At 41.4% G+C, this 12,429-nt stretch overlaps 1 protein-coding gene across 14 annotated transcripts in view; it reads right to left on the reverse strand.

Moving 5' to 3' along the window:
• The window catches only part of kif1aa (kinesin family member 1Aa), a 42,250-nt gene that overhangs the window by 23,086 nt on the left and 6,735 nt on the right, over positions 1-12,429 (reverse strand). For 11 of the 14 annotated variants that reach the window (XM_086225055.1, XM_086225041.1, XM_086225045.1 and 8 more), the window contains exons 3-17: positions 7,533-7,606; positions 7,228-7,410; positions 7,055-7,120; positions 6,797-6,975; positions 6,608-6,719; positions 6,310-6,387; positions 6,104-6,169; positions 5,995-6,012; positions 5,818-5,896; positions 5,649-5,727; positions 5,238-5,380; positions 3,195-3,233; positions 1,487-1,620; positions 863-942; positions 139-214 (exon numbers count right to left, since the gene is read on the reverse strand). In XM_086225055.1, coding sequence (XP_086081181.1) covers positions 139-214; positions 863-942; positions 1,487-1,620; positions 3,195-3,233; positions 5,238-5,380; positions 5,649-5,727; positions 5,818-5,896; positions 5,995-6,012; positions 6,104-6,169; positions 6,310-6,387; positions 6,608-6,719; positions 6,797-6,975; positions 7,055-7,120; positions 7,228-7,410; positions 7,533-7,606 — 1,406 coding nt within the window. The remainder of the gene's footprint in view (positions 1-138; positions 215-862; positions 943-1,486; positions 1,621-3,194; positions 3,234-5,237; positions 5,381-5,648; positions 5,728-5,817; positions 5,897-5,994; positions 6,013-6,103; positions 6,170-6,309; positions 6,388-6,607; positions 6,720-6,796; positions 6,976-7,054; positions 7,121-7,227; positions 7,411-7,532; positions 7,607-12,429) is intronic. The other 3 variants (XM_086225046.1, XM_086225052.1, XM_086225054.1) reach the window with 1 other exon arrangement.

Genomic DNA, 12,429 nt, shown 5'->3' on the forward strand with positions numbered 1-12,429 from the left:
CTGTGTCAATAAACACAGGCTGGGGCTTTCTGGGACTATCAGAGGGCTTAAGGGTAAATAAAGAAGCATTTCAGTGAATAATTTAAATGGTGAGAGTTAGATCATTAAACAGTTTTGGAGATGTCTCAGGATTCTTACCTTCTTAGGGGAGAACACACCAACTGTCCCACCATCTTCTCGCATTGCTACACCCATTTCAGCCAGCAGGGCCTCTCTGTGGATGAACATAAGACTCAGTGGAGCAAGTTTGATTTGTCTTTATGTTACTCTCTCATCAAAAGACTTTGTATGAAAGTGTGGAACACTGGTGTGTCAACACACTGCAACTCCCCCATTTCCTCTGCTAAATACATACTGCTCAAGCAGTTTTTATATTTTAGCACCTTTAATTTTTTACAGGCTTTCACAAAATAGTTTCATCCATCCATTTTCTACAGGTTATCCTCTTAAAGGTTACGGGGGGGGGGGGGGTCAGCCTGAGGTCAGCTCCCTTCAGGTGAGAGGCAGGTTTCACCCTGGACAGGTCGCCAGTCCATTGCAGGGCCAACACATAGAGACAGACAACCACTCACACTCACAGTCACACCTACAGTCAATTTAGAATGTTCAATTAACCTCATCCCCTCTTGATGTCTTTGGACTGTGGGAGGAAGCTGGAGTACCAGAGAGAACCCAGCAGGAACAGGGAGAACATGGAGACTCCACACAGAAAGATCTCGTGCCTGAGCCGGGGCTCAAACCAGGAATTTTCTTGCTGTGAGGCAACAGTGCTGACCACTAATAATTTCTTAGCGTATAAGAACAAGATCAGTCATTAAGTGTTTCGTAACTGTCAGCGACTCAAAAAGACTGCATAGCTCACCTCTCCATTCTAATGGCTTCTGTGCGGCGAAGTTTCTCTTCCCAAGTCTCATTAAGTTCTGCAATGATTTTCTCGGTTTCCTGGCATTTGAAATGACAGTGGTAAGTCATTCAAACAGTGACGGATGGATAATTCTGTTCACATTCCCTTTTTATTTTGTGAATATATCAATAAAAGAAAAATTAGATTAATTTACCCCACTAAACTTTGTTTTCTGGGGATCCTCTGTGCTACAGAGCTCAATCACAAGCAGTAGATGACCCAATCCATCATTACAAGAACATGCAAACAGTATTTTACCGTAGATTGCACTCAGCCCACTTACACCATTGTGATGCTGTCAATACCCACAAGAACACTAAATCTACAATTTAAAATAGTTCCCAACATGAACACTATTAATTGCAGTTTGAGTGAAACTGTCCAGCTGATTAAGGGAGTCATGTAGCTAAGGTAACACACTGTAGGTGCTGAAGGCTTTGAACTACAACAACCCCACTAAAACTTTAGAAGAGAACCTGGGACATATTGATGAGCATTAGGAACATCTAAAACACTCACACAGTCATTATTTCACAGTGGAGTCTTACATTTAATTGGTGCTGTATGTTTTCTAGTGTTTACCTTCAGCCTCTCGATGGCCTCCTCACTGCCTGGGCTGAACATGATGCGGTCGTGCAGACTGGCAATTGATCCAGCACGGCTGGACAAGGCAGAGAGAGACGGAGAGGGACTCATCCCCGTCATGGCATTGGTCACTGTGGAGAGATCATCCCTTTGATTCACAGCTTGGCCTTTATTGTTATTGTTCTTGTAATCGGATAGGTCTGTCGGGTTGGGAGGGGGCGCAGGGTTTATACAGGAAGTGGGGTTTGGGTAATCGATGATTGGAAGTAAAGAAATGGAGAAATGCAGACAGAGAAGGAGGAGAAGAGGAGGGAGAATAGAAAAGAAAAAGAAATAGGATATGTGGCTTGAAACAAATATAATTAACGAGAAATTGAAACTGCTTGTACATAAGCAAGGGCAGCGCCAGCAGAAAGCCACGCGCAAGGAAGACCAACCAAAAAAATGCAACAAGGTAGATCATTAAGCCACGACAAGTCTCACAGAAAATACAGCAATTATACAAAAACCTCAGCCAGGTGTCATGTGCAGTATCATTTAAGACAAAGAAAACGGGCAAAAGCAATGTGTATACTATGAACTATACACTGTTCTTGGGCCATTTAACTTTGACAATCTTAAATGAGGCATTTCAAGCATCTTATAGGGGAAATATAAAATGTGCGGAAAATGAAATACACAAGCAAGGCTCCATTGTGAAGAGACGTAATGGCTAATTTGTAATGAGGTTGTATTTCCTGCAGTGAACACTTGGAAGCCAGATCTTTCAAACATTATTATCTGAACGCTCGTCAGAAATATTTTTGCCCAGCTTTCTTTATAATTAGCAAAAATACTAAAAGAAATCTATCTCTCTGTTGGGAATTTTATAAGTTGAACCAGGAAGTAAAAGCTGTTTTTAATCATGACTAATGTGTTTTGTACATTTCAAAATAGTCTATAGTTTGTATAGCTGATGATAGATTCTCCAAAATAAAGAACATGTAGCCTGCAGCTGCTGCTATGGCAACACAGAGCAATAAATGAAAGGTGTATCACACCCATCCATCTGGACAGACTGTGCTTGCCAAGATGGATCACATAATAACGCCTTCACAGAGCAGTTAATGAAGTCATGTATTATGGAAAGACAGTAAAAATTTATGGCAGAAATGAGGTGACTACCTCATAAAGCTAATATAATGCAAATGATTATATGCTCCTTCAGGTGCATAGGATGCATTATCATCATCTGGTGTTTACTGATCGTTTTCTGTTATAGCTGCCACAAAGCCAGACAGACCCTGGCAGGGGAAGGTGAGGCTGCACCACATTGGTGAAATTAATGGTTGAGATAAAACTTTATACCCCATTTGGATACACCTGCCTATTGTATGGCTGTGCTTTACTTTAATTAAGCTTATCCCACCAATATCACATCTACGAAGCCATTCACAAATCTCTACAGCACCATGACTTTGCACATGTGGACCAAACAGTGGGGATTACAGCCAAAATGGCAAGACCTTGAAATGAGCCCTCGGCATTTTTATTGCATAAACATTAAAATAATTGTATTTCAGTAGAAATTACTTAAAATAATCTGATCAATTCCTGTTAATACTGTGGTGCTGCAGAGAACACAAAAAGCTACTATTTATTTTCACAGTAAGCGCATGTGATGCTAAGCTGCCACAAGAGCAAAAGCAAAAGCCAGAAAACACACATTTCAAACCCTCTATCTCAGCACCAGACCCTCGAAATGCTGGGAGAAGAGAGGATAAATTGAGAGAAAGAGAGAGAAAGAAAAAGAAAGAGAGAAAGACAGAGAGAGTGGGTAAGACCTTGATAACAACATGTCCATGGACTTATGCAATTCACTTATGATTTGCCAAACACCTGAACAAATAATGAGCATCAATATGTCTACAATACCAATATTCCAAAAGATATTCCTAATTTGATGTTTGGATGAAGGTGGTGGAGAATGTGTGTCTGACCCATGAATCTCAAAATGTCCAATAGTTTTATTGGGTTAAGATCTGGTTCCTTCGGCCCGAGTCTGCCATGTTTCCACACTCAATTATTCAGGTAATCTTTAAATTTGTCAACTGCCTGTAGCTCTTCGACTGGATTTTTGATGAATTTATCCTGTAATTTTGTTGCTGAATCGCTCATGACCATGTCAATGTTTACACATATATTTTGTGTTGTAACTGTGAGGCCACAAGTAGACATTAAAAAACACCATTTTGCATAATTGTGTTTCAGAAGTCCAACACCTTTCAAAAGAGAAGCATTCATGTGTTATTGATGTTTTTAAACAGCTTGACCCATCACATAGGTTAGATGGGTTATTCTAACAGTACTGACATGTAATTTTATTCCCTGGTGTATGTCAAACTCTAGATTCTACATTTCCCTTAACAGAGTTCTATGGTATCTTTTCATCAGACTCTCTGTGCCTAATAAAGGCCCACATTGGTCATTGGTCCACAGAGCAGGCTTTCTGTTGCAACAAAAACCCTGCTGAGATAACCTAGATGACATCACTGTGGCGCCATCTTTTTCAGATGGCAAACCAGAAAGAGAACATGAGAGGAAGAAGAAGTCTTGATATCATTAAATTAGTGCCGTGTGTTTGACCCATCCTCCACGGAGTACTGTGCAGCTCTTAGAAACCAACCGAAGATATTTCTGCTTGTGTTCTCTCTGATGGTGTCGTGCAGCTCTGAGAACAGTAGAAGCAGCACTTTTGCATGGCTAAATGAGTAAGCTTGTCTTGGCTAGCCCCAGAAGCCAATGCTAGCCTACATACTATTTTCAGTCTATTTTGGGGAACCAACATAAATTGCTGCCCTTTTCTGCTCACTCCATAGTCTCCAGAATAGGGCTGTTGTCTTTTGGTGAGTGGGTCGATTGGCTGGTTGATATACTCTCCCCTAAAACATCTCAGACATGATTTACAGAAACCAGAATAAGTGTATGTGTGTGTGTGTGTGTGGGGGGGGGGGGGGGGGGGGTGTGGTAATTTGTAACAACTGGATGTTGTTTATGATCTTCATCCAATAAATCTGCCATGTACATCATTTGTAAAGGAAAATTCCGTCATGAATTAGCTACCACCCTTAAAAAAAACAGAGTTCATATGATAATATTAGAGCAGCGCAGATTGACATCTCATCTCATTTGAACGTAGCTGCTAGCCTCACTAAGAGAAGCTGCCCCAGGCTACTGCCCTCCTACTGTCCGTCACAGCAGGTCCTGCTGCGCTGTGTGCGTCTGCTTGTGACGCATATTAACAAAGTTACTGATCCATTTCTTTTGGACCTGTTTTATGGCTGAACTGTCACTACAGCAGTTTAGTCATTATTCATGGGAAAATAGCTGCGGCTGCGTTCTCTTAAAAATCATACAAGAGAAACTCTCAGAATTTTTAGCAAAGACTGTCCTGAGCAACCACATAGAGACACCCCCAACAAGCATCCGCACAAGTCAATTTAAAATTTGTCAAGATTATATTTGGTTGCCTACAGCCCCACTCTAGAGAATTCAACTATGATAATCTCTGGTGTAAAGTTTTTCAGTTAACTTACTCCTGGTATCTGAGCACACACTGGCACACAAAAGGTTTCAGAGAAGAGAGAAGATGGAGGGGTGGCTGTGTTAGCTGAGATGGGTCTCATGGTTTATCTTTGGGAAAAATGTGTGCAATCTAAATCTAGAGACTACACTAAGAGTCAAGTCAACCCAAAAAAGGAGCCCTTACTCTCAATGATATCACCCAGGCCCTGGGCGTAGAGGAGCTCCTTGAGACGCGACACCTCCTCTTTCAACTCACGCACCAGTCGGTTGTTGGGATCCTCATTGATGACGGCGTTACAGCGAATCTGTTTGGCGCGGTCTGCATACCTGTGAGTATAAATGAGACCACAGTTGAGGAAGGGGACAACAAAGCATACACATCCACAACTGCCCTGATATCACACATTCACACATATGGCGCTGCAGCTGCAACTCATGAAAGGCGTTTAAAGTGTGAAACTGATGCAAGCCGCGAGGAAAATGTAGATTATGCAGCACTTTGGAGTCACTGGCTTCAATATTCTTCAAAGCCACATTTAATGGCTGTGTGGGAGGTAAGATCTGTTTGCCCCCATGACATAAATCTGCTCTCCACCTGAGTGTGCTGAGCGTCTCATCATAGTTGATGTCTGCCGGACTCAGGGCAGCCACCATCGCAGTGCGAGAATTCCCACCTGACACAATGTACAAAAAGGTGGATTAGAATGCTTTGGGCTCAGTCCACTGAGAATTTTAAATTGACATTCATTCCAATTTGTTCATACCCAAATTTTCTCTAAGTAACCAGGTCAACACTGAATCTCTGTAGGGAATGAAGCTTTCCACTTTCTTCTTCTTTTTATTCTGTGTTAAATAGAAATACAAATTAAAATTAGGGTTCTTATCTGCATTTAGGAAAAACAAAACAAAACAAAAACAAAAATAACATATGAGATCATTACCTTATTGGGGCCTGAATCCTAAAATGAAATACACAAGAAAATTAATTAATCTTTAGCACATATAATCTGATTTACCTTCCAACAAGCAGTGCAAAAATACAATCCTTACCACTTCTGCCAAGGCAGAGATAACTTTCCCCAGTGTGGTTAGAGATTTGTTAATATTTGCTCCCTCCTATGTCAGAGAAGGATGACATTGAAAAGAAACACAAAAAATCGGTTGTTTAATGTTCTTTTTTCTTTTTCCTGTCTAGTATTTGTGTTTCAGGCCTGTTTTTGTATATCCAAAATTGCAATAAAGGCAAACATTTTCACCTTAAGTCTTGTTCCTTTGGCTCCAGTAGAATCAGCCCTCTCACTGCCAGCCAAATCCACCAAACTTATTTTGCTGACCTGGAACAGAACATTAAATCCACCCAATAAAATTCAACTTATTAGCTGACATGAAAAAGAGATCATTATTCCTCAAGAGACGGGTTTCATTAAATATACATTGTTACGAAATTTCAGCCATCAACGATTTCCTAATTACACCAAGTAAAGATTTGAATCAGTGCCATCAATCACTTTACAGATGAGTGGCACACAAGAGCTTAGTAGAGAATCTGTCTACCTTCTCAGAGGTATTATCAGTCTCTGCATCATGGCGTTTCTGAGTGAATATGATGTTAAAGACAGCATGGGAGCGACTGCTGGTCTCATTCATGTTGGTAGCAGCCACAGTCCTGCAGGGAGAGAGAATGTAATTCATTATCAGTTCATAAGTATAGTTAGAATACGAGTCCTTCGATCAGGTAATCACCTGGCCTTGTTGCCAGAGTCCATCAGGTCCTGGATGTCATTGTAGGAGGTGACAGCCAGCTTGGACAGGTCCTCCACGTAGGGTCCCATCAGAGGATGTTCTCGAACGCGCAGGTTTCCTTTGTTTTTGGGGTTCAGCAAGTCCCTGACACGTTCACAGTAGATTTCCATGTAGCTTACCTAATGAGAATTCAAGGATTAGCACGGATCTTTAGAAAGGTCCATGACAGATGAGAGAGGAGAGGGGACCCAGGCTTACCTCCACAGAGTAAGACATGCTGTTGTCTGTATTGTCATTGATTTTAGTGAAAAGATCTTCACACAGCTGGAAGGAGGAAAACATTATTTAAAAACTATTAAATCTGGCAAATACTTGCCAATGTACTTTGATGTAGTTTCTGTACTGGACTAAAAATCCTAACAAGTGTGTACCAAGGGAATGATTCCTTGTTGATCTTTGACATCCTGCTTCCCCATCATGGTGTAAGACTTGCCAGCACCTGTCTGACCATAAGCAAAGATGCAGACGTTGTAGCCCTCAAAGGCGTGCAGTAACATCTCTTCTCCAATGTCCTTGTAGACTCGCATCTGAGAGGCATAATTGACATCCTCCGGCTGGGGACAGAAAACAATGATTAGCCATGTAAAAAATGTTATATTATACAAATGCCTACTGTAACAGTACACAGTCCTGTAGTAAAAATATGTCTGCTCTGCAGGGGTGCAGGAAGAGTTACCGTGGTGTGGGACCAGTAGGAGTAATCAAAGTTGAAGCTCTTGTTGTCTTTGGCCTGCTTGGGGTTGATGATGGCTGAAAGACAGGACAAGAAGCACAGTTCAGAGGGAGGGTGAGCGCAGCCCACAGGAGACTCTATCTGAACTGGGCTCATGTGATATCGCACTAACAGAGCTGAAATGATCTGAGTTGCTTCTTTAGTGTAAAACATAACATCAATCATAGGAGGAATGGGAACACTTTTAAGAAGATGAACACAGGGCCCTGAGGAAACATTTAAATTTATGTGAGCACCAGAGAGATTATGAACACCAAAGACAAGATTAAAAATTAGCACTGCCATGCAGCTGGCTCTGTGGGGCTGCAACTGTCAACCGGGGGGAAGGAAAGATAAAGAGGAGGCAACTTTAATATCCTTGGTTTGCTTCCAATTTAATTCAATTCAAAATGTACAATTTGCCCTGATGGTGGCGCCAGATGTAAAAGACAGTGATGTTGACTATCAGCTTTCTCTTGTGCAACAGCCATTTTAGCCAGACTGAGCGTGCTCATCTTTCCACAGTCACTTGTCAAGCTCGGCTCTCAGGTTCAACAAGCCAAATGGATGTCGGAATCAGCATCAGAAAAGATATAATGATAAAATCAACAGTAATGAGTATCACAGTAATGTGTTTTTTTACAGGGAGGCTTGCAAAGCCTGAGTGACAGGATGTTAGGTCTATCGTTTGCAATTATTTTAGAACAATTTTACAAAGGCTCAGTAGGAGTTAGCCAACCTAATATTGATGGAGTGCGTCATCCAAACACTGACTAAAATTGCTCGATTGAATATTAGTGAAAATGCAACCAATTCTACACATCCATATCCATGTATCAGCAGTGTGCCAGATAAGCTGCTGGCTTGTTACCAGAAAGAGAGCTAATGGAATGGAGGGAGCTCAATCAAAAGGATGAGTAGTTTTGCGGAGTCTTCTCCAGAGCCTTCGGGCTCCCCTCATCCCAGATCCCGGGTGCTGCTGGAGGAGGCCACAGACCTGAAGAGGCTCAATCGGCCACCCGAAGCACCACCTGCTCACATCCCCTCTGTCCATCAGTCTCTTCCCTCCCCCTTCTCTTTCTTTATCTCTGTCCCTCTCTTTCCTTCTGTATGGCTGTCTTTCTATCTATCTATCTTTGTCTCTGCCCCGCTCTCCTGCTCTCTTTCCCCCCAACCGGTCAAAGCAAAGGGCCGTTCCCACTGATCCTGGATCTGCTCGACGTTCCTGCCTGTTGAAAGGAAGGTTTTCGTCACCACTGTTGCAGGATGTGCTGCTGATGGAGAATTGTTGGGTGTAGATTCATTGGACTGTGGTACTGGACCTGCTCTACCTGTGAAGTGTCATGAGATAACTTTTGTTGTGATTTGGCGCCATAGAAATAAAATTGACTTGAGTTAACTTTTGAAGTTTTTCTTACTTGCCGCTTGCTCCTGATTATTTATTACTTTAATAGAAACACCAATTCCAGAAATCCATTTTGTACATATATATTTGTTACATTTTGTTTTAATGTTAGGGGAGCACTGTTTAATTATGTTAAGTCTGATATTGCCAGTCTCATCAACATATCCAACTTGTGAATTAAACATTGACTTCCAATCAGTATGTGATATCAACGAGGACAGGGCATCTGTGTTGGTATTGGGACTGAAAAGTTGGATGGCTGCATCCTCAAGACTCAGATACAAGAAGTCTCCATCTAATTAACATTTATTCAGTAAGCTTTTCTGATGTTTCATGTTGCTGCAGATCAAGACTGACAAGATGGTTTTGAAAGTAGCCCAGCTGTCATGCAGCTGGACAGCTGAACCCACCAATATGGCCCCGAAAGGTTTAAGCAAACCCAAGTTTTACTGTAATTATGGTGATCAGAGGGAGTCACGTCCAGATTCAACTGGTGGTGCGGCCACACCGGAGACAAATAAACTGCAGTCGGGTAACACAAGCTGTGAAAAAAACTTCCTCCCTGCTCCACGAGCTCCAGGCAACATTTCTCTGCTAACACAGATGCAGTCAATAATATATGTATATAGAAATACAGGCCAGAGTGGCTGATGCGGGTTTAGGGTTTCAGACTCATTCTTCCCCGTGACAAAGAGATGAAGCCTTCTTACTGGGAATGTCGTGTCCAGCAGGTATTCTGGACGATAGATAAAGTAAAGCCATTAATCACAATAGCCTTTTCCTGACTGCTAATTTCTCCCTGTTGCAACTTTTCCTGTCACACATGCTCTTTTACTGTAATGTGCCATGACATCAGACATCATTTGAAGTTCCAGTTAATTCTGTGCGTGTTCAATTTACAATTAAAATGTGACAATTGCACTTTAGCTAAAAGAGGCCAGAAACAATTCACTTTCGACAGAATAATGTTTGTGATCATGATCTAAATATACTTTGTACATTTGTTATCTGTTGCCATGGCAGCGAGCATTCAATTAGTTTAAATCAAACTACAGAGCAATTGTCTTATTGATATTGATGACGCAACTACTGCTGATAATACAGATTAGATATCCCATTTGGATCGCAGTGCAGATCCACGTACTAATCCAGATTTTACTCCATGCAGTACTGTAGCTTGGGCTGCAACATGACCATAACATGAAACCTATCATCAGTTCATACATAGGAATACTTTCAAATTTAAGGCTTTTAATTAATTTTTCTCCTCTAATAAGACGTGTTATGTGGTTTACCACAGCCTCATGATTCCGCAGATATGTACGGAAACTAGATTGGAACTAAAATTTTGGATTGGTGCAACTCAAGCTGGTATTTCAGTCTATTCTTCTAGCATGACAGAAGATGTCCGCTAAGCTAGCGTTCTAAAATTTGTAAGCATGCTCCTTGTTGAACGTCCAGTTCCCTCGACCTCAAGTTCAGAGCTTGTTTGGAAGGGTTTCTGGTTGAATGCCTGAGATAGGGTCTGTGATTAACTCAAGCTTAAGATACGTTCATGGTTTGTTCTATGGCATAAACTATCTCAGTAAATACCACCATGCTCGTCATGAGAAATTAGGTTGGTTTAGTTCTTTCAAATACGCGTTTATCATGAAGACGAAAGTACATTCAAAAGGAAACTTGATTACTTAACAAAAACTCTGAAATGAAAAGATCAAGATCTGACAACACAGAAGCAGAGTCTCAACAGGAAGAACTCATCTCTTTGCTTACTCATCCCTGATTCATACAAGACCGGGGACAAAAGCTGGCTTGTAGATAAGGAAATGACTTTAGAGTGGTGGTGATTGGCAGCATACGTGAATGCCACGGTGAGGCATGGGCCTCTGCTGGGTACTTAAATCGCAATCAGACGTCAGAGCTCGTTTGCTGTGTGTGCGCGTCAGAGTAATCTCTACCTGAGGCCACATTTTAAACACACAGAGCACGTCTCTACTCTTCATCATGTTCCCCTTTACTGCAGGCCCTTTATGATGGAACCGCCTCTTAATTGCATAGTGTTGAAGTTATGGATGAAGCTCGGTCTGGGAGTCGTGTCATTGGGGGGGCAAACATTATTGGACAGGGTACAACAGAAGCTTGTTTTTCTTCTAGCAGTGCCTCAATACCTCAAACTAAATATACTGTTTCATGATAGAGCAAAGTGAATGGAGGCCTGCTAAAGGGCCGCACAGTTAATCCAAATAAATCACATAGTAAATTTCCAGTGGCAGGAATCTGGTGCTGCAGAGATGTCCTGCCTACACCTATTAATGTTCTACAGACTTAAGAACATCTTTATCTGACACAAATGCCCATGAAAATCATACCACTATCATTTTAGAGGGATTTTCATTGAAAATGAGAATAATGATGTCAAACTGAACATTACCTAAGATATCGCAAGATACAAAATAAAGTAATTGCAATTAGATTTTTTTTTTTCAAAAATTGTACAGGCTATAAAATATTTAGTCAATTCAATTCTAATATTTAACAAAGAGACACAAATATACCTATTTGATTCTGACAATGTCCACAGGGTAAACCGAGCACAAGTGATTTGGATTGTGGATTTGTGGACTGAGATTTAAAGCACTGACTTTAGTGTCTTGGCTGTTGCCATCTTTGCGTTTCGCATCTGGAGGAACCACTGAAGCTGACGTGGAGTGAGGGGCAGCCTCACACTGAGAAAAAGACACACTACCGTGGCAGTGACTTGTCAGTCATATGGTGCCATGCCTTAAATCCTACCCTGCTTCACTGTCTATTCCACTGCAGCAGATAAACCCCGGTCTATTCCACTGTAAACAGGACCATCATTTACAGTAGTAACATCATGTTACAGTCAAGAAAGCAATCAACTGAGAATATAAACTCTTGCGTACGATTTTTAATGAGGCAATCAATCAAACGAGAAATCAGCTCATTATCAAACAAGTCACCCCCTGCTGACCACTGGCAAAACTGCAGGCTTCAGACACTTCCAACCGTGGCTTCTCCTGTTAATTAAAGTCAGTGGGTCAGACCAAATTTATTAGCAGACCTTGGTAATGTTCATTAAATATAACCAAGCTCCCAATTAGTTCTGAACTTAACTGGGCAAATGTTAAGCCACAGCAGCTTCTTTACACAGATAACCCTTCCTGATATTTGAACCCAGTATAAAAACTTTATTCATAACCATTTCTCGATTCAGGAGTTGTTTTTGTTATGCACAATGTGTATTTCAGTTTTCAGGATTATTGAAAAAACAGCTAAGTTGAATACAATCAAACTTGGTGGGGGTCTGGAGGATGAGCCAAGGAAGAATCCATCACAGTTCTTGGGCGGATTTGGACATTTTAATGTCTGTCAGGAAATATTACACGGACCTTGGTGGAGGTCTGTGGTGCTCCACAACTATACATCTTGTTA

Source organism: Aulostomus chinensis, chromosome 14, assembly GCF_037954235.1.
Source record: "Aulostomus chinensis isolate RoL2024-O1b breed Wild chromosome 14, RoL_Achi_v1.0, whole genome shotgun sequence".
Taxonomy (NCBI): Eukaryota; Metazoa; Chordata; class Actinopteri; order Syngnathiformes; family Aulostomidae; genus Aulostomus; species Aulostomus chinensis.